Source organism: Talpa europaea (assembly GCF_964194135.1).
Source record: "Talpa europaea genome assembly, chromosome: 3".
In the NCBI taxonomy this organism is placed as follows: Eukaryota; Metazoa; Chordata; class Mammalia; order Eulipotyphla; family Talpidae; genus Talpa; species Talpa europaea.
In genome coordinates, this window is record NC_140069.1 from 48,285,227 (window position 1) to 48,307,621 (window position 22,395).

General features: G+C 35.5%; 1 protein-coding gene across 3 annotated transcripts in view; it reads left to right on the plus strand.

Moving 5' to 3' along the window:
• Positions 1-7,745: 7,745 nt before the first annotated feature.
• EYA1 (EYA transcriptional coactivator and phosphatase 1) overlaps positions 7,746-22,395 on the plus strand; it is a gene marked incomplete at both ends in the record, with an annotated part of 296,030 nt that continues 281,380 nt past the window's right edge. For all 3 annotated transcript variants that reach the window (XM_084229160.1, XM_084229164.1, XM_084229165.1), the window contains one exon: positions 7,746-7,778. In XM_084229160.1, the coding sequence (XP_084085286.1) occupies positions 7,746-7,778 (33 nt within the window). The remainder of the gene's footprint in view (positions 7,779-22,395) is intronic.

The window sequence follows — 22,395 nt, forward strand, 5'->3', positions numbered from 1 at the left end:
GGGGAAACAGAACAGGCAGATTGACCGAAGTACATTGCTGATGGGAGTAGCGGGTGAGTAAGGAGAGGTTTGCTGCGCCATGTGGGTTGCTCCCTGGCCAGCCTGGGATGGAGCTCGTGCCCAAAGTCTATTATTCTTAATGAAGAAGATAGTCACTACCAAAATGCTGTGTTACTTTCTTGGCTATACTGGAAAAAAGAAAAAAGGTTGACAAGTGTTAGGAAATGTGAGTTGTGGCACATTAAGAAAATTCATTTTATTAAAGCATATATTTCACTGTATTTTGACAATCACGTAACCATTGCTATCAAGATATAGAACACTCCTAACACTACCAAAAGTGCCATCAAGCTCTTGGCCCACATTCCTAGCTTGAGGCAACCATGGTTGGTCCTGTTTTCTACTTCCTATGGATGAGTTTTATGGTGTATTTCTTTCAACACTTTCAAAAGCATTTGAAGGTAGGTCTTTTTATGTAAAGGCAAGGAGTAGACATTATATACCCCCAGTTTTTCTACTGAATAAAGAAAAAATGATCATTTATAGGTGTTTATTTCAATTGTACATTAGCAAGCATAACCAATAAATGAAACCAGTTTAGTTTGCTACCAGTTGTTCTACAGTATAAATCATTTTAAATCTGAAACTAGGGTCTTACTAGGCTAAGAAACATTTCTGTGACACAGTGTATATAAACATCTGTGAAGACCAGAAATGTCTTAAAATCAGTAGATGCAGCAGAATTAATATAAGAATCTGGTGAAATGTTAGAAGAGTTTGTCACATGAGATTATGTTTTAGATTTTTTTTTTCTCTTAGGTGTCTGAATTTCCTTATTACAGCTAAAATGTATAGGCCTGTGGTTCTCAAACAACATGCTATAGCACATCACTGTTCTCAAATCCCTTATGGGTGAGCCACCATTTATAATCAATGGGCAGCATTTACCTTTTCTATACTTGAGTAGGCATTATTTTATGACAAGGACTATATGACACACTCACTGAGTCATGTGTTGAAAGTAAGAGAAGAAAGTGATCAGGATAATAAAAGATCCCATGTTTACTGGAATGAGTTTTACTTTTTGTCTTGAGTCCATGAGCATAGATTTCCACTGGAAGAGCAATGTTGAATGGACAAAAGGGGAAGTGACAAGTGTGTGATAAATATACATGCTTTTATCAGTGCAGCAATAGTTTGGATCAGTCATTTGTTGAAGCTTTCAAATGTCCAGGCATGATTTTTAGTATTCAAGTTAACCATGAACACAAAAATTTGGTCACTTCTGATATAGGGAGATTCTTGAATGCTATCAAGATTATAGCTTCCTTTATACCTGTTTCAAAACTCATTTGAATATTTAAAATTATGATATCTGTATTTCTACTAGGGCCAGTGCTATGTAAGAGAAATATACATTAGTGAATTTGACCCCACTTTATAAGAATTACCTCTTTCAACTGTCATACCTTTTGATCCTCTGGTTATACTTTTTGGGATTTATTCTTAAAGAAATGATTAAAAATACAGAAAAAAACTTGGCAAATGAAGATGTTGAAGTGTTATATGCTATAAAAATGAAAAAATCCCAAATGCCCCACTTTAGAGGACTATTACATGGACATTAACATGATAAATATACAGACTATAAAATGCCTGTGGAACAATGTTAAGAGAAACCAGAAAAACAGAAGCATGGAAATTCACTATGATTATAACTACATAAAATTAATTAACCCAACCAGCTGGGTTGATGGGGTTATAGTTATGTTTCTTTAGAGCTTTCTTAATATCATTTGTGTAGTGAATCCCACATTATAGTAGTGTATAGGTTTAATTTGGAAATTCAACATTAGTTACTGAATATAAATGTCATCATTTTCCTAATTAGTGTCACCTCATTTGTTCCCTGGCCTTCTGTTCACCTGAAAGTAATGTATGGTGGAAGCAGATATTTGGTCATATTTATTTAGAAGTCTATAAAGAATAAAACGCAAGTACCAATAAATCAGTGGAAAAGCTATAAAGGCAAATTGGTATAGACATTTATTTCTATAAAAACTATATCTCCATCTGTAAGAACCTCACCAACCTAGATTTCTATTTGTTTTTTATTAATGTTTCAGTGGTTGTGATGTGCTCTTTAACAATCTCAAAGATCTGTGAGTATCTGGTTCTGAATCCAACTTACCTGGGTACGCCCAATTTCTGTTTTCCATGATATAACTAAATTTCTTATGAAAGTGTGGAAAGCAATCAACCGGTGACCGTGAGACGCAGCATTTTGTGGCTTCTAGAGCTATGGAAGAGTGAGTTGAGTGGGTCTCTGGGAGGTCATTTATCCAATGGTTCATTTCACTACAGGCTTCTGTTTGTAAATTTTCTTAAAGACCCCTTGATTTGATATGTTTATTCAATCTGTAGTTGTAGTCTTCTGGGGACATACTTTAGAATAGCCCTTTTCTTTTCTATAGAGCAATGTTCAACCTCTAGTTTCCTTCTGCTTCTCAGGAATGTTAGAAAACTCAACACTTGGTAAGAAGGCAAAGATTAAAGCGATGGTGTGTGGTAATGAAAATACTCTTTCATCCAAGGAGCCACAAGTTATTAACAGTGCCTGATGGGTTTCTGGTTCATTAGGGGTGATTTATGTGTCATCTAAAATATAACCCATTTTTCAAAACCAGCAGGAAAAATTAAAATGTACATGATATATAAAATTTAAAAAATATTATTTCTCTTCCAACCATATTAGTCTCCACCTCCACCCCTTAACTTATTTTTCTTCAATTTAGAAAGTCCATCCCAAGAGCCTGCCTGCCTAGATCCTTTCTCAGACTATTTCTTGCCTCTATAATTTACACATTTATTTCACCTTCTCCCAGACTTCTGTTCTGACAATAACCAGGATGTTTGTGATGCGCTATAACTAACGTAAAAGCAGAATAATATTTGCTTGTAATATGAGGTTTTATTTTTTTTAAATCAAGTGCTTTTAACCAGTAGGTATAGAAAAATAGGAAATGGCTAGGTGGAGTGAAGTTGGAATTTTACTGAACTGAGAAAAGTAGGTTCAGAATTCTAGAATACTTGTTTTAGTTAATAGGGACCGTTTGTAGACTTGGGGAGAAAAATTGGAATCCCAGAGAGAGTTTAATTTATAACAGAAAGCATAGATGTTTTGTCTCTTGCATTGAAGTTTCTGTATTTAGAACTATTTTGTGTTTTTAAATTAATAGGTTTGTTGGCTGCAATAGAGCATAAAATATCGTAAAATATCTGAATTCCATCGCTATAATTATAATCTCATCATCAGGGTCCCAATTTCACAATGTCTCTGGACCCCCAAAGGTGATTTTGTATGACTGAAAGGTTTGTCATATTATAGTCTGAATATTGTGTTTCCTGTGGAGTCTTTTTATCAGTGTACAAATCTAACATTAAAGTTTGCTTGCTAATTTCAGTCCCTACCCAACTCATTCCCCTAAGAGTAGCAAATACAAAGGAAGTTTCTAAGGCTCACTTGGGTTCCTTAGTCCCAAGTTGGACAAGTCCATCTAAGAAAATTAACTGTTTAGTGGTATTTCAACAGTCCAGGGGATTTTGCTGGAAGGAAGCATAGTTCCTGCAGGTTCCCACAGTATTCCTTATGTCTTCCTTATGCAGGATGCCTCCCGCTGTCCTTGCTACCTGCCTGGGTCTGCTCAGCACCAGGGCTAACATTAACTTAAGGCTATAAATCTAAGTCAGGAGGTCCATCAACCCCAGTGCTGGGTACCCCAGTTTGTGGGCTTGATTGCCATGGAAGTGACTGAAGGGATTGCATGGAAGTGACTGCTTACCACTGTCTCCCTTTGGATAGCATCTTCTCAGGTGGCCTCAAGCAGCTAGAAAATATCAAGGTTTGCACCACCATGAGCACAGCACACTAAGGTGTGCCCAGCTACATGGCTTTTTCTCCTGTTTTGTTCAGCTGATATTTTCTTAGTTAAGGAGTTGGTGAAGTACATTTCAGGAGGAGACTTTCAGGTTTATCTTCTGTGCTCAGACTGGATAACTGATTCTGGAAAGTTGAACCTGGTCAGCAGATCCCCAGGATATCTCTCAGGCTCTTATCTCATTTTAGGGAAATTTCATTTAGTGGCTAATAGAAAGATGGCTTTCTGTTGTATATAACACCAAGGGACACCTCTCTTTAGGAGGGTACCGTGATAGTTGACTTGGGCTTGGGTACATATAGGATTTGGCTTCTCAGGTAAACATACAAGTAGGTGATAAAACCAATTCCCAGTTTTGGTTGGAAATAGATGTGTGACTGGGTAACTGCCACTAGATATGTGGTGCCATGTCTTGTCAGGACCCCTCTGACATCAAAGCTTCTGTCTCGAATGTTTCACAAATCTTTCCAAATTAATTCCATCCATTGATCTTTCCATCAGCATGCATCATCCCTCCCTATCCTATACCTAGATTAACCTTCTTAGACATCTTCTACAGTTTCTTTTCTAGGATCCAATCTGTGGCTTAGTCAAAGTCTATCTCTGAGTACTGTGATTGTATTAATGTGTATAACTATATAGGTTTACAAATAAGTACTCACTGTGTGTGTAATAGGTGGGTAGGTCAGCAGACAGATACATGCATATATACATACATACATATGTATATCGAAGCAACAATACAAATATAGATGTATAGGCTAGCTAGATAAATTGATATAAGGATGGATGGATGGATGCATGGATAGATGGATGGATAGATAGATAGATAGACATGAATCAAGTAACTTGATTTTGCTTGAACCTATTTATTTTTTTATTTTTTTTCAGATTTTTTTAAAAGATTTATTTATTTATGCATACAAGAGCTGAGGTACAGGCCAGAGCTGTTGGGGCGGGGGAGGCTGTGAGAGGATTCAACAGAGACAGAGTGGGGAACAGAACAGACAGATTGACCAAAGTACACTGCTGAGGGGAGCAGCGGGTGAGGGGTCAGGAGGGGTTTGCTGTGCTATGTGGGTTGCTCCCTGCTGGCTGGGGATCAAACTTGTGCTGCAGAGGTTGTGGACAGCCTCATAGGTTGCTTCTTAACCTCTTGTGCCACTAGGGAGGCCCGAACCTATTTCTTTGGGTACTTGAAATAAAGGTTTATAACAAGAAATTTGATGGATACTTTTTAAGTAAATTAAATGATAACATCACCATTTAACTGTCCACCTAATTCTAGCTCAGAGTTTACATATATTCTCAAATGGTCATCTATCAATAACATTCATTCATTCATTCAAAATATTTAATAAGTGCCACATGTGACTGGAAGAAGAGAGTAAGTTATGGTTCTAGCCCTCATGGAACAAAAGTTTAGTGGTAGAGGTAGAGTGAGTCTAGTGAGACAGGTAGAGAAATAATTACAGTCCCATTAGATAAGTGCTATAATGGGGGCAGGCTTATTTATAAACCATGAAAGATCAAGTCCAGCAAGAGAATTAAGGGTTTACCTCCTAAATATCAGTAGACCCAGTCATGGCATAAATTTCATGGTTCAGATTGACATGCAAAAATCTGGAAACAACTATACTGATTTAGCAAGCAATGGAGGATTTGTAAATAAAGTCCATGGCTTTCTGTGATTTTTTGATTTTGGACTGATTTTTCTTAGTGGAGTCATCTACCTGAAACAGATGAATGCTGACTCTTTTGACTTGTCAATAATCTTAGTCTTTTCTTTTCAACCCAGGAAACAATAACAAACATAGTATTTAGTAGAGAACAGTTTCATCTTCAGAAGAAATAAAATTACAAATGAAATAAATACCTTTCATGTTTATGTAACTTGACCATTCTTAATACCTTAAACTGTTCAGTAAGTTCAATATGGAAATATGGAAAAGAAACACATGGGAAATGATCCTAGAATATCAAATATACAGATTTTGATTGAAGCACGTTCTTAGGACAGGTATGGAGAGAATGGGAATTTAGGGAGAATCAGAAGGCGCTTTGTCCTAGGCCTGCTACCTTCTGTGAGCAATGAAACTGTACTTTGTCTCACCACGTATAGGTGCACTGTGGGCCATTTATGAGAAAGAACTTTGTAAACTGTAAAGTGTTTTACCAATGTAAAGCAGGATTATTAACCTCACTTTAAAATGCTACCTTATCACCTGGAAAATGTAACATGGCTCCAGAGAATAATTAAAACAATGAAAAAAGTCTAGTTTCTATAATACCTCTTCCCTAATAATGCAAAGAATCCTATCAAAGCAATTCTGGTAGATTTTAAAATTCAGTTCTGAAAATTTTGTGCAATTCAAAAGAGTTGTATATAGTGTTTTCCTGGTTGAGCAGAGAATATATGCATCCATACAATTTTTTTTTTAACTCAATCTGAAATTTTGTGTTGACAATGGATAAGGCATGTGTTTTCCAGCATTGATAACGCAGAGCAAAACAAACTTAAATGAGAATTACTTTAGCATTTTAAAATTACATCCCAAGTGATCCAAGCTTCAAATGTCTTACCCAAATATTATGTGTTTAAATGCATGCATTCATTGAGTTAAAATATACTGTATAAACTTTAACATATTATCCAGTTGAAATCGCCCATTTCACAGAAAATAGAGCTGAGGCCCAGAGAACCTAAGTTATTTGCTTGAGGTCATTCAACTAGTTAGTAACAGAGTCAGACCCTGAATTCAGATTTCTTCTCTTTCACTGTAGGGGTTTTCCTACCACAGTAACCTCTGACGTTCAAGTACTTTTACAAGAAGAGATAACTGAAATTAAATTCTTGTTCTCTTCTATAATTTTGTGTAGGTGTAACATTTATGCTGTCTTTATTTTTTTCCCTTAAAATTGCATGTATATCTAAATATTTGTGTTGATGTGGTTGTGAAGTCCAAGTAAGTTAGATAACCTGAGAGTCTTTTTTAGACTTTTCATTTGAGCATGATCGTGAAAATTAATTCTAGATGTTAGGGAATGACAATGGGCAGCTAGAGGCCTGCTTTTTTTTTTTTGAAGATAGCTAAATGTAGAATATATTTCAAATTACTACTTTTGTTGTCTATGTCTTGAAGCATCCACAAATCCCATTCTTTTTGATGGTGTTGAGTCTCTGAAGGTTCAGGGTTGATCAGCCATGAAACTGTGACCTAATGTAAACTTGCTAAGACATAGAATAATAATATACTTCCCCTGAGGGTAAAACACTCAACTCTAGATTTTTCTCTTTTATCCTTGCTCAGACTACAATCATATTTCTTTGTTAGTATTTCCTCTCTGCATTGTGGAACAATTGACATTGATAGATAGCATGGAGAAACTGAATTCAAAAAGAAAATAAAATAAAAAGCTTTTCTACTGTTGGCTCAAAAATAATGTGTGTGGAAAGCTCTCTTGCTGCCCTCTCTATTCATTTTTTTTTTTTCTTCTGAACTGCAGCTGCTGACAGCAGACACACTGAACTATAATTTGGCCACATTTGGCTCATGTAAATTGTGATAAACAGTGAGCCCATAATATTTATTTTAAAGATTCATTCAGTGAAGTTAAGCATTCTTGACTTGTGTATACATGCTAGTAAATGGAAAACTGCAGATGTAAAGATCAGCTCTTAATTTCATGCCACACAATTAATACGGCTGCTTGATGCTCTATTCTTCACAGGTGCTGGGGTGTTGGAACCCTTTGAAGAAGTGTGTAGCTAATAGCCCATATATAATTCAGAAGACGAACTCTTCAATGGAAGACCCCCGGGGGATAAATGGACAGTCTGTAAGTAAACAGAATGTCAGTCCTTAGGAAAGAGTTATTACTTTTAAAATCGTAATTACTATTTTTGTTGTAATCTGAGTGTCTGGAAATTCCTCAAAAATCTGTACCAGTTTTTAATGATTTTAAACTTATGAATTAAGTAGTACACTATTTAATCAGTCTAACCTAATATATATCTTTCTTTGAGGTATCAGTTATCAAAAGTAGAATTTTAGAGGACAAAGCCAACCTGTAGTATCACTTAATTATACTAATATGCATAACGTCATTTTTAGGCTTACATTTTCCTTTGCCTCAGAGAAAACATATATTTGTCTCATAAAACTTTAAATGAATACCTGAATTTTGAATTATTAGGTATACATTTGTTTTATGAATAAACATGTGTGCATGTGTATGTATATCTGTAAAATGTGTGTTTAGTGTGTCAGTTTCATAGTTTGATGAACTCTTCAGTGGACTTTAATTAAGGAGAACCTTAATTTTATCTTCTGAGCAAAAGAGAAAGGTTCAGAAATCTTCAGGTTTACATTGAAACAAAAAAAAAATGCTTTTGTCTCATAAATACAGATTCCCAACTAGAACTAATCTTATAGGGACCTCTCTGATGGCCTAAGGTTAGTCTTAGTGTTATCACCGATATGGCCTGAGGTTGAGCCCCAGCCAGGGAGCTAACCCATGTGGCGCAGCAGACCTCTCCTGTCTCACCAACTGCTCCCCTCAGCAGTGTATTTCAGTGGATCTGCTGGCTGTGCTCCCCATTCTGTCTCTGGTGAATCCTCTCACCGCCCCACACCTCTGGCCAACACCTCATTTCTTCTACACATAAATAAATAAATTTTTTTAAAAAGTAATCATAAATAACTTTTGAATTAACTTGAATACACTGGAGAGCTATTTAGAACTTACTGAATAATAATGAATATTAATTTTTAGAAAAGCATATTTCAGCAACTTGAAGTTGTTTTCTTGGCAAATTTCCACAGCAGTTTGGGGTGTGACTTTGCCCTTTAAGCTCTCTGATCAGATATGATGCTTTTAGACCTGTGGTTTCATCACTCAGCTTCATTCACATTAGAATTATTTCCAACCCAAAGTGCAATCTTTAGTAATGCTGTTGTGGTTCCTGTAAATGTGTGTTTTACAAGGCCTATTGGTGTTATGCAGTAAGCAGTAACTGCTAATGGATAAGGATTTTAATAACAAAGGTTCCAGTGCTACCAAGGTACTTTAGTAGTCTGACTATATGCAATTACAACATGTATTTTATGGATCTCCTAACTCATCTTGTGAGGTAATTCACATCAAGCATTTTGAGATGATTCTGCGTGGGGTTGCTTCTAGCCTTGACAGAAAAAGCACCCTTAACCTAATTCATTTGTTTGTTATTTGAAACTCCTTTTAGGGGTCAGTGATATTTGACTTTAGTATTATGTTAAAAATATTTTTTGTAGTGCTTACAAAATAGATGAAAAATAAGTTCACTACTTACTACTTATTGTTCCTATGTACCTTTGCTCCTTAGACTGAGGTTGGTTGATGTGCTGAAGAATCACTAACACATTGAACAGTATCTGCTAATACACATTGCTGATAATATTTCTTTTGGTATTTTATATTATGCAAATTATAATTTAAGTAAAGTTAAGAATTGGACTAAAATTTGAGGCTAATATAAAAGAATAAGAATATAATGATTGAAAAATTTTTACAAACAAGAAGTTGTGTTTAGTGGGCAACCTCTTTATATATCATCATGAGCTTTTGGTTTGTTTATAATATGAAGCAGTTTTATTTTTGAAACATATCTGACTATCTCCAAAGTACTGGGGGAGGGATGTTTCTCAAGGGCAAACACTGTATGGCCTGGAGGAAGCCATTTCCTGACAATGTGACTCCAGCACACTAACTTGGAAGCATTTGTAGGCTTTTTCAGAGGCCCCTGTGCTGAGGCCTTGGGTGGGCACCTCACGGGCTCACTGCCTTTGGTTCTCAGGTTTCACCTTTTCCTTAAGAAGGTGGGGAAACAGGCTGAATATGGGAAGCTAAAAAACATTAAAGTGATTCAGCAAAATAAAATTTGAAAGTTGACCTGGAGCAGTCTTAGAAGCACTCATACTTCAATCATGAATTGAACTATCCCATTCTCCTCACATTCTTCTTTCAAAAGTTTTTCTTAGAAAATGTCTCATCCACAGTAAACACAGAGTATGTTGTACTCCCTCATGCCTACTTCAACATTATCAATATTCTGCTATTTTCATTTCATCTTCATTCACTCTCCCTACCACCTTGAAAGATTATTATTTTTAACACGTTTTAAAAAGTTCACATGTATGGAGAGGCACAAATATTAATTATGCAGTTTTTAAAAATGGATATGACCACACCCTATTACAAATTAGAAGCTTTCCCTCTTTCCAGAAAGTTCATTTGCATCTCTTCTTACTCAGTATCTCTCCAATACTCTCCCTTCACCCTGAGACAACCACTATTCCAATAGTTTTTACCTTTGATCAATTTTACCTGTTATGAAGATCCATATAAACTGAACTCTCACATAATGTTTGTTTCTGCCTTCTTTCATTTATTAGTATGTTGTTGAGATTCATCAAATTATTGCATGGACCAGTATTCATTCTTTTTTATTGTTGAGTAAAATTTCTTAGTACACATTCTTTTAAAAAGTATTGCACAGGGCCTTGAGCGCAGTGCTGTGAAGCTGTCCACAGCCTCTGCAGCGCCAGTTCCATCCAGGCCCGTCGGCGAGGGTCCCATATGGCGAAGCAGACCTCCCCTGTCTTGCCCGCTGCTCCCCTCAGCAGTGTATTTTGTCAGTCTGCCTGTTCTGTTCCCTGCTCTGTCTCTGGTGAATCCTCTTACCCTCCCGCGCATCTGGCCTGTACCCCGATTCTTGTATAAATAAATAAATCTAAAAATAAAAAGTATTGCACAAATTCACATTTCTTTGGAAACCTCAATTTCTGTATCTGTTAAGTGAGGAGACTGAAATCCATATAACCTAATGTCTTTTTCAACCTTATCATTTTTTTTTTAAAGATTTATTTATTTATTTATACAAGCACTGGGTACAGTCAGAAGCGCGGGAGGGTGAGAGAATTCACCAGAGCCAGAGCCGGGAGCAGAGCACAGAGCAAAGTCCACTGCTGAGGGGAGCAGCGGGCGGCAGGAGAGGTCTGCGCGCCATGTGGGACCCTCCTCCTGTGGCTGGGGAGCAGCCAGGGATCGAACCAGCACTGCAGAGGCTGCGGGCAGCTTCACAAACCAGCGTCAACCGCTGTGCCACCGGGAAGGCCCCAACCTTATCATTTTTTTAACTTACTTTTTTCCCTTTGCTCATAGACTTATATTTTTTAATAGGCCATTCTAGATTGTGTCTCTTTTAGTAAGTTAATACATGCTTCTCTAAGCATATTCTTTGTATGAGTAGGACCCTCAGTTTCTTCATCATTATAAAACAAAGGGTTTTTTTTTTTTAAAGGTTTTTCATAAAACTATCTGATATATTTGTAATTTTTAATATATACCATTATCAGAATACTATTTTGAATTTCCCATTGCCTTTGTAAACAGTGATTTCTTCTCAGGTCTTAATTTTTTTTACTTCATAGAATATATATGACAAGAGGAAAGACGAGGTACTGAATCTCTTCATTTCTTCCTTTTAGCCCAGCCATCTGAGCTGGAAAGGGCGCTGTGCCGTGAGTGTTCTTTTAGCCACATGACAGCTGGGAGCCAGAAAGTCTCTGTGTGGGAGAGTCTGAAAGGAACGCCACTGAAATCTCAGTGGTCAGGGAGGGTGGTAGTGAGGGAGGACTTTAGACAAACTACTCCTTCACATTTAATCTTAGTGCTACCAGCCATTGTGAGATTTGCAGCTGAAAGTTTTGAGTTGACACTTGACACTTATAGATTAAAGACCAAAAGCATATTTCTATAATGTCAGCCCTTGACCATACTGGTTCTTTGAAAGTGTGTTTATCATGTGACAAGAGACCATGCACAGAGGTGAAGTGACTTTTCATGTTGATTCTAAGTAGAAATAGCATTGGGTAGAATTGTTAAGTCAGAAATTCCATCTCTGGAATTTCTCTGGAATATTCTGATTGTGTGTTTTCCATGGCTAAAAAGTAGCTCACGTGACTTTGTAAGTTTGGCCCACTATTCAGATAGCCTCATGAGGACAAAAATGGAGAGGAGGGTTGTCAGCTCTGTATCCTTTCTGTCATAATTCTGGCACCCTCGTCTCCTCTTGAGGAGACCCTGTTTCGACGAGCACAGCTCCTTCTCTCCTTTCTCTCTCAGTGCCATGGTTTGCTCTCTCCAAGGAAAACACCTTTGAAACAAACATCAAAGAACCAAATTATGGCTGCAAGTTTCAGTGTTTTTAGTTTATGAGGCTTTTTAGGAGGAAATCATGTCAAGATAAGAAAGCATTGACTAGTTCATTGCAAAAATAGGTGAATTTAAAAAATAAATCATTCTACTTTTCCTTATGAAACTGTGAGGCCTGCAGGCAAAAATCCACCCTGTGATAACCTATACCTTGTATCAGAATTAGATAGACATAATACTATCTTGAAAGCTGCATTTTAGATTCAAAATCACAAGATCTGGCCTTTAATTTTTACTAGTTTGCATGATATAGGACAGATTTCTAAGCATCAGTCTCTTCAAGTGTTAAATAGAGAGGATAATATTTACCGTCTCATTTAAAATTACAATTGTGTAGGTCAAATGGAATCTTGTTTTTTTAAAAGTTCTTTGAAAACTGAAAAGTACGGTATAACTCTTATGCTCATAACCTTTATTGGAGATACCTCTAGAAAAATGTGGTCACAGATTAAAAAAAACAACCAATTGCAAGTCTACAATAAAATTTTAAAATGCAGCCATCATATATGTGCTAAATAGTGACATTGTATGGATTTGGCCATGATCTCAGTTGTGGGGAGAATCAGGTCTCCTGAGACTCTAAAAGGAACATTTTGTTATAAATGGTAGTCACCTTACCTTTATTACATTCTAGGTGATGACATTCTATAGCTTTTTGAAAGGATTATACTTTGAGGCTCCTTTGCATTCTCATAATTATACCTCTGGCATCTCCTTTAAATAATGGTAAATTTGAAGTGCTAATAACAGCTTTTGCTGAGATGCTGGGTTTTGCAAGAAAACCTTTAAATAAAATATGTGTGTGATTTATTCCTATACTTGGAGACCCTTGGGGACCTTAACATAAAAAAAGTGAGTTTTAACCAAAATGGAAAAAATGAAACATTTATTTAATTAACAAAGAGGCTCATTCTTTAGCAGGAATTACTAAAAGTAGTTCTACAAGTACAATGCATACGTTTCAATCAAATTTACAGATAACTATAAACTAAATCAGGGTTTTATTTATTCAGCTTCACCATGGAAGAGTTGTTTTATATAAGTAAAATTTTTAGATAAAATAGGAGCATCTTAATAGAAAGCTCTGTTAGTTTTGTCAGGTACAGTAACAAAGTCCCATAAACAAGGTGACTTAAAGCAACGTAAATTCATTGTCTCATAGTTCTGGAGACCAGATAGTCAAACTTTAGATGTCAGCAGGTCTCCTTCTGAAAACTATAGGGGAATTATCCTTTCCTGCATCTTGGCTTCTGGAAGTTTGTTGACAATATTTGGCTTTCCTTGACTTATAGCTACCCCCCTTAGATCTCTGTCTACATTATCACATGGCACCCTTCTCTGTTAGGTTTTTGTCTTAGCTCTTCTTATGAGGACTCTAGTTATATTGGATTAGGGCCCAACCTAAATGGCTTCATCTTAACTTGATAGCATCTACAAAGACCCTCTTACCAAATAAGGTTGCATTCACAGATTCTGGGGATTAGGACTTTTACATATCTTTTTTTTTGGAGGATTCGATTCAACCCATAACAAAAGCCTCATAAGAATGTGAGGCCTAGACCCTTATCTATTTGCTTAGCTGTTCAACTGGCATCTCAGCACTTTGAATAACTGGTTCATTTCATTGCAAGCAATAGAATTCACCATGAGCTGACATAAGTGAACAAGTTGAAAATCTTAAGAAAAGGGTATCCAGGAATTCAGGCAACTCTCTTTCCATTATTTCTCTGCACATTTTCTTCAGACTTCTGGCTTTCTCTGTTTCCCCTGCTTCCCTACAGCACTGGCTACCAATGGTGGTTTACATGTTCCTAGACCATATATTATGTGGAAAGAAAGATTCCAGTTAATCTTGTATGAGTCTTAATTCTGTGACTGATGCAGCAGAAAGCTGCAGCAGACACATGGCAATTCCAGAGAAAGGGCTGGACAGACACCCAATGTTGCCACTATGCCCCTTCAAGAAATCCCAGATTGTACTCACATGGAGAGACCAGTTTGAAACCACAATTTTAGTCTTATTTCCTCATTCTATAGATGTGAAGATTTATCCCCTGATGGGCCATCACCTACATCCTAATTATTTTCATAGAATATCTAATAGTGAACATATATCATTCTTTCCTGATGACTCGAGCTCCTTGTTACAGCTCTCACTTATGAGATGTAACCCCATTATACTCATTTTTATTCCCTCCCTTGATCTGAGAGCAGCAGTGCTTTGCATTTTCAGTACTAGGTCATATGCCCTGGAGCTGGGCCAAACTGGTTATGATGTGCGAATAGCAAATAGATACTACCTTGAAATTGGAAGGCGCTTGAGCAAAGAAAAAAACCCTGACTTGGATTGAGAATACCTGGTTCTGAGTCACAATTACTAGCTATGTAACCTTGGGAAAGTGATTTCTGAGCCCCAATTTAGTTTTCATAAATAGAGATAATAAGATCTATATGCTGGAGCTCTGTGATGAAGAAATAAGATATCGTATACCAGAGTACTTTGTAAGTAATATATATACACAGCTGCTGGTGCCAAGTCCAGTGGGGCATATTTTTGGAAAGTGCAGGACAATTGCAGTCAAACCCGCTTGCTTTAGTCTTTGCTCAATTTGGGCAAATTTTTAAACCTCTTTCAATTTGTTTGTCCTTATTTATAAGTGGGGATAATAATTCCTTCCAAGTATGATTGTGTGATTAGACATAATACACGGAATTCTGTATCTGATGAATAAGAGCACAGTTTCTAGAGTCTAACTCCTTCTGTTCAATTTCAACTACGGTGTTAACTAGCTGTGTGAGGCTGGACATGTCCATGTACCTCCCCTGGGGCATTTTGCTCACCTGTAAATGGGAATGATGGCCATGACCTGCATGAGATTACATGCATATATGAGAATGCACAGGATGGAGCCTGACAAGCAGTGAATGCTGTCTCAGTGTTTGCTATTGATACTAACACATATAGTAAGTGCTTCAAAACATTGTTATTTAAAATAGATTTGAATGGAGGGATGGAGAGAGTGGTACTATCTCATAATTGAGTTGTAATGGACACACACAGGGTCAATATGAGGTTATGACCTGGGATGTCAGGCCAGGCTGAAAGGAAACAGGTAAAATTTTTCCTTTGAATGGATGAGTCTGGTTAGAGCATATTAAAAGAAGTCCAGGTTTGAAGAGAATCTGAGCATTTGGAACACTACTGGCTGTCAAAATTCAAATTGGACTAAGGGATTTTTTTAGTAATTGGGTATTTTACGTCAAGAATAAAACCTAGACAGGAAAATTGCTCCAGAGCCAGGACAGTGACTTGTTTATATTTCCAGGGCCAAATGCAGTGTCAAGCCCTTTACATCACTCAGTAAACGTTTGTTTATCTGAGCTGGCCAGCTTCTTGTGTCTTGGTATAGCTCCCTTGGTCCATATATACCGAACAAATAGAGTGTGACAGGATGAAAATTGCTTGTGGCTGATGCTGGAAAGAAAGGGGAAAGGGCTCTAACCATTCAGACTTACTGCCTCTGATGTGGCACTTACAATGTGCAGAGGTCTGAGAGCTCAAATAACTGGGCATCAGCACCCGATACATGTGAGTGGTGAGCAGTGCCAGCATGTGCATCTCTTTTGCTCGATAAAAGGTACAGACTTTGGGAATTTAATTTTTCTTGGAGGTGGGAAAGGAAACCTAAACTGTTAAAAAAATAATCCTTCCTGTTTACAATTCTATGCAGGATGATGGCAATCAACAAAAGTATGAGCTAGAATAAGAAAATCATTTCAATATAGCAATAATATAACAACATTTTTTTATAAAGGATCAAATAGTAAATATTTTAGGTTTGTGTGCCAGGAATGCTCTGTGGTCTGCCTTCAACTCTGTAGTTGTGGTGTAAAGTCCAGATGACACAGAACAGAATAATGTTAAGGCATGCAGGTAGATAAACTGAGGATCCGGGATTTTGTTCTCTTTTGTGCGAGCACTTGCAGGTGCCTCTACAATTACACTCCTGCCTCCTCTCAGGGATTCTCATTTCTTCCTATGGACTAGCTCTTTCTTCTATAAAATTAGGAATTGAGAAGATCTCTTTTAGTTCTAGCAAAATGTCATTCAATTATTTTTCATATTGTACTAGATAATCAAAGTTAATGAAGTTTATGCTCCACAAAATAAGTATATGTGGTAGTCACCAAGAAATGGGCAGAAGGTTCCATAAGGGAAGCCAAGCATCTTTGCAGACCCACCAAGTGTGCTCGGTTTGATGATTTAGTTCCTGTTCCAGGATTGCATTTGAACCCCAGTGTGGCATGTCTCAACATTTCTAAGGTCTTCTGATCTTTTTCTTTTGCAAACTTCTTCATGCCTCAGTTAATGAAATTAATCTGTCTAGAGCCCATAGTATGTATTGGCAGTACTATTGTGATAAGAGTTCTTTGATGCCCATATTTTCTGTGCATGTATTTTATTTATACAAAATATCCCTATGATTAATGTTTAAAATATGTATAAGCTGTCAGTAAAGAAGCACTTCTGCATTTTGTCTGCTCAGAATGATCTTTTAAAATATGTTCACAAATTCTTTGATATTCCTTCCTTTGAGAGATGAATGAATGATGATGAATCTTTTGAGGTAAACCTTTCTTCCCTTTGGATGTAGTCTGTATTTAGTGACTCTTTTCTAATAAGCAAAACAAACAAATGAAAAGGACAGAAGTCATGGTATGCCATTATGTATACCAGTTCATAAAAGCAGCTGTTATTTCCTCCTGGCTCTCTTTTGAACCACTCGCTCCTTCACTGGGGGAAGCCATTTGCCTTATCTTGAGGATACTCAGGCAACCTTGTGGAGAGGCCCAAGTGTCTAGGGACTGAAGCCTTCTCCCTCCATATGAGTGCATTCTTAGCATTAGATCCTCCAGCCCCAGTCCAGCCTTCAGATGATGTAGCCCCAGCATACAGCAGAGGTCCATCCTCATGAAAGCCCCTAAGCCAGTACCGTCTAGCTAAATTGCTCCCAGATTTCTCAAAAACTGTATCAGATAATAAATGTATGTTATTTTAAGATGCTAGGTTTTGTTATATATAACTAATACAGTTAATCCTATCAACCTATTTTATATTAAAATTATCTTTACTCAATATTTTTAACTGACAAAGTGAAGCTTCATAATTACATTATATAAATAAATATTGCATGTATTATATAGATAATATATAAATAAATATTGCATATTATATAGATAATATAACTATAAAAATGTGATTACATAAATGTAATTAATATAGCTCATTTTTCCTATTTCACATAGAATCAATCATGGAAGGGTTTCTGCCTTTAACACACTGGGTATATTCAAATGTCAATTCACTTATCTTTATCTGTAACCCCTAAACACAGTTCTTTCTCAGATAATAAATGTTTTGAACTGCTAATTAGTATATCTTTTATTCTATCTTGTATAGCCCAGACTTATCTACAAATCTTACATTCTAGACTGTGGGCTAATTGAGAGGCGAGCTCGTGAAGTGGAATAAGCACCTTCTCTCTGACACTCAGTCCTCTCTATTTTGCACATTGTAGATGAAAAAAAAAATGTTTGGGTTGAATCAATGAATGAATGAATAAGTACAATTGCCTGGAGCAGAGGTTTTGTAAACAGAGAGAAATCTTCACATGTGCTCCTTTGGCAGCTTTCATTCCACATGGCTCCAGGGAAAATGCACCTTTGGAAAGAGACCAGAATCAAGCTCAGAGCTTTTCTTTTTCTGCCAGTTTTCATGAAGGTAAAAGTATGCTGAAAATGAATAACACTGCTGTGAAATCTCATTAATCAGACATTTGTAATGGAAAATTTCTGTTGATTTGAGCTAAGGATGAGGTTGATTTTATGTATTTTTTTTAATGAAAATGGGATTATAGAAGAAAATAACAATATAGGTTAATTTTTCCTATATGAAATATAGGAAAATAGCTGACAAATAGCTGGGTAAAATAAGCTTGCAGTAGTAAACAAAAAAATTCATGTGGTTTTTGCAAATAAACCTTATTTATTAAAGAGATTTTTCCAAAGTGCAGTCCTAGGTTAAACTATATCAATTCACATTTATATTTCAAAGGAATTCTTAAATTTTCTTTAAGAGGTCTTCAAATTCAAACTTAATATAAATCAGACTAGCATTCTTCTATTTTACAAAATTTTTCATTCGCATACTGCTGTGAATGTGTATTCTCATCTCACATCAATAAAACAACTGTGCTTCTGTTCTTGTCAGTTTAAATCACCCATGCAGACTTAGCCAGAAGGGTGGGTATGCTGGGCATTGAAGGCTTGTGCTGAGACCTGACTCAGCTGCTGGCCAAGTGTATGCAAACCTCTGATCTCTGATCATCTCCAAGCCAGTGTCTTCATCTCTGAAATCGGGTGAAATGTTGGTCCTTATATTTCAGAAGTGTTGTGAGCACCGAAGGATAGGGGAACTCAAATGTTCTTACTGAACAATATAGCAATATACTTTACATATGTAACAAGAGCATACCTTATGAGAAAACAAATATGTGTGTCTTCTTCCAGTCTAGGGAAATACAAAAAAACCTTTCCTGTGCCCTCCTTAACAATTGTCTCTTCTTTTAGTAAGGGATATAAAAGGAATAGCTTTTTTTAAAAAAAAAATTACTAATATTATTTCATTAATTGTTCTTATTTTAAAATATGGTATGAGTGATGTGAGGGGATGCAAGAGATAATTACTATTGGGCTGACAAATATTAACATCGATGGCTATGTAGTCACTAGTTTTTGTTTATTATATATAATAAACTAAAATTTCTCTTAGGGATCCCAGGATTTACGGTAATTTATTTTGATGTCTAGAAATTCTCAAAATTTTCATAATACCAGAAATTATTTGGTAAGAATATTACATATGCTGATTCCTCTATTACACTATTATACTTCTCTCAAAGTAAGTCACCTCAAATGTCTTTCAGTGATAAAATTTTTCACTTTGAGAAGTCAAATATTAACATTAATATCAGCCATATTTTTTAAGATAAAAACATGCTAGTTCATTAATTACTAAAAAAATATTTACAATTCCACTTCTAATTCCCATTTACAAAAGTAAATAGATTTTTTTAGTAACAAAATAATGACCAAATACACATTTTAAATTTTTTACTCTCAGTGCTTACATTAATGATTTTTAGTGATTTGTCCATCTAAATTTCTGTGACATTAATATATATATGTAATATATATATATTCAAAATATATATACATATATATATATATGCTGCCTTAAGGTCCATTTTTTGAAAACTTTGCATTAGACATTAGGATTTTTTTTTTGCATAGATTCCAAATTATTTGGAAAAAATATATTGCTATTTACAAAATCAGATTTATATTATAACTCAATTTAGTATTTTTATCTTCCCTTTTTAAAATTATCATTGTTTGCCTTATGATAAATATTTTTAATATGAATATTAATTTCAATCAAAATTGATATACTTTTGCATGTTTCAAATGCAAACTGTGAGCCAGGCTGTCATCTTAGCACAATATGGTAATGAACAAAAATTTTCAGATGAACATACAATCTATTTGTGATACTAAATGAGGACTATAATTCACAGAGCCATCAGCAATGATAGTAAGAGAAATAACTGGACTAATTCCCACATGTGTGACATGAGAGTCTATGGTGAGTTTATAGGGGAGGTACAGAGGTAGTAAATCCATTAAAAGTTGCATTAAATATTTAGGACAAAGGTGATCTGCTACCATGACTGATTAGTGGCTTTCACCTACACTGCTAATAAGAGTTGAATAGATTTTTATATTACTTTGGAAGACAAGGTCTGGAATTCTTAAAATGTTCTTACCTGTCTTAGAAAATGAGAAAAGATTGTATAATATTAAAGGCATTTGCAAAAGTAAATCAACAGTGTATATCCCTATAATTTAGAGAAAAACTTTAAGATTAGTATATTTTGCTAAAATTTGAAAATACATATTGTATAGTAAGTTGATTGAGATACAGTTTCAAGTCTTTTTAAGTTGTTACTGAAAAAGCCATTTGTATCAGTAACCAAATTCTCTCTAAATTGTGTTGTTTTAAGTCATTCTACCATTATCAGTCCTTAAACACTACAAGTTAGAGGGAAAGATGAAATGGGCTGATTTTCTTGGGCGGCATTAGCTTTCTGTCCTTGGAAAGGTTCAATACTTGACTATTACTCCAAGAATAAATAACATTTATTACGCACTTACTATGTGGCAGTGTAGCTCTAAGTACTTTATACATAGAACCTTAGCTCATTAACTGCTCAGTGATAATCTGTTGGAGACTCTGCATGGGAATAAAGTGGAAATGGATTACTTCTAAAATTCCTTCCACCACTAAGATTTAGTGGATCCATGATTTATTATCTAGTTCTTAATGAAAGACAGGAAATGGAGCTATAAGGATCAAGGTGGAGTTGTTTTTTTCTTTTCTTTTTTTTAAGGAGGGAAACTACATAATGCTCTCTATGTTTCTTTGGGGTTAGCATATCATTTTGAAGAAATCTTGCTATATTTTTCCAGAAAGGTTCATATGTAGCACATACATAGTAGAAATATTTCTGATATTTCTTGCCATTTTCAAGTGCTCTCTGAGCCCCCCAAATACAGTAACAAAGTTCCTTAATTCTTTTGAATATCTAACACAATTTCTTATTGACCTGTGATTAAGTAGTATAAACCATCGACCATCTGGTTATAAATTAACTCAGGGTAATAAGTCTGTTCATTTTCTTTTATCTTATATTTTCCTTTCTGCTCTTTTTTTTGACAGAAGTTTGGATCAGTTGTTCTACATTTGATCTTAAAATGGGAAATACAATTGAGTTATTTATTGACTAAGTAATAAAAACCTTTGAAAAGAAGTGCAACCTTGAGAAGAAAGTATAATAGGATTTTGTTTGTGAAACACTAAACAATTTACCAAACTTTTCTTTGTATTTAGGGAAAAATCTTTTTATTTAGATTTTGATGGTTTGAAAATATGGTTACTACCATATTTCCCCATCTAAAGTCATACAAAAGTAAGGATGTTCTACAGTGGTTTTTCTAGTAAATACACATCTGCTTTTTTCATTCAGTCCACTTTTACAAATTTCTGTAAGGAATTTATGGTGAATCTTCATTTTTCTTTCATCATTCTTTTATTTCTGTTGTTTATATAGTTATACATATATCATTTCCCATATGTTGTTCCATTTAAAAAAAAAATGTTAGCCTGAGGATTTTCAGTTGAATTATAACGTAATTCTTACTATCCTTCATTTCATGTCACTAAAATATAAGTGATAATTGAGCACAAATCTGGAATATGACTGAAAGCATTGTATTCAGCCACTTGGATAGTTTTGTTTTTTTTTTTCCTAATTGTTGTTTGCTGCTCTTTCCATTCATCACTAATTATACTATATTTATTTGATTCTATTCCAAGTAATGCTGACTTAATTTGAGTTAGAAAAAAATAATTTTTTAAGTGGGATCCAAGTATAGGATTAGGGGGATAATTAATCTACTACATCTAGTCTTATTATAACTCTTTAAAAATGTTTTTAAATTTCATGACATGCTGAGATTCATAGAACTTTCTGAGTTGTGAGGAATTTTGGGAACCAGATTCTAACTACAGGCACTTAACTGTAATTGCATACATTATACATTTTAAAAATTTTAAAAATTTAAATATAGAGTAATTTGCATCCATTTATTTTGTGAGTATTTATATTTGGATCTCAAAAAATGCTAACAGCTTCATCCTGATTACCACTGATAGAATTATCACAGTTTGGCTAGGATCTAGATCTAGCTCAATCAAGCTGAACTCTGGCCTGGGGGTGTGGAGGTGGAGAGAGGAAGTGTTCTTCATCTCTCTCAGAGGTGTGGTTCTGTTTACTTTGGAAAGAAAAGATACAAGTATCTCCTAAAGTGGATTAGACATGGCAAGACAAGATGATACATTTGCAGTATAAACTCTCAAGCAGCTGTGAGAATGCCTGATGTGTGAAATTTCTTACCTTCTTAAAAATCTTGATAGAGTTGTAGTTAAGCTCTTAACAGTCAAAAACAAACTGCCAATGAAGTTTATTTTCTTTTTTGCTGAGTTTTCTGGACCATTGTTCCGCTTGAGGGGCCCTGTTTG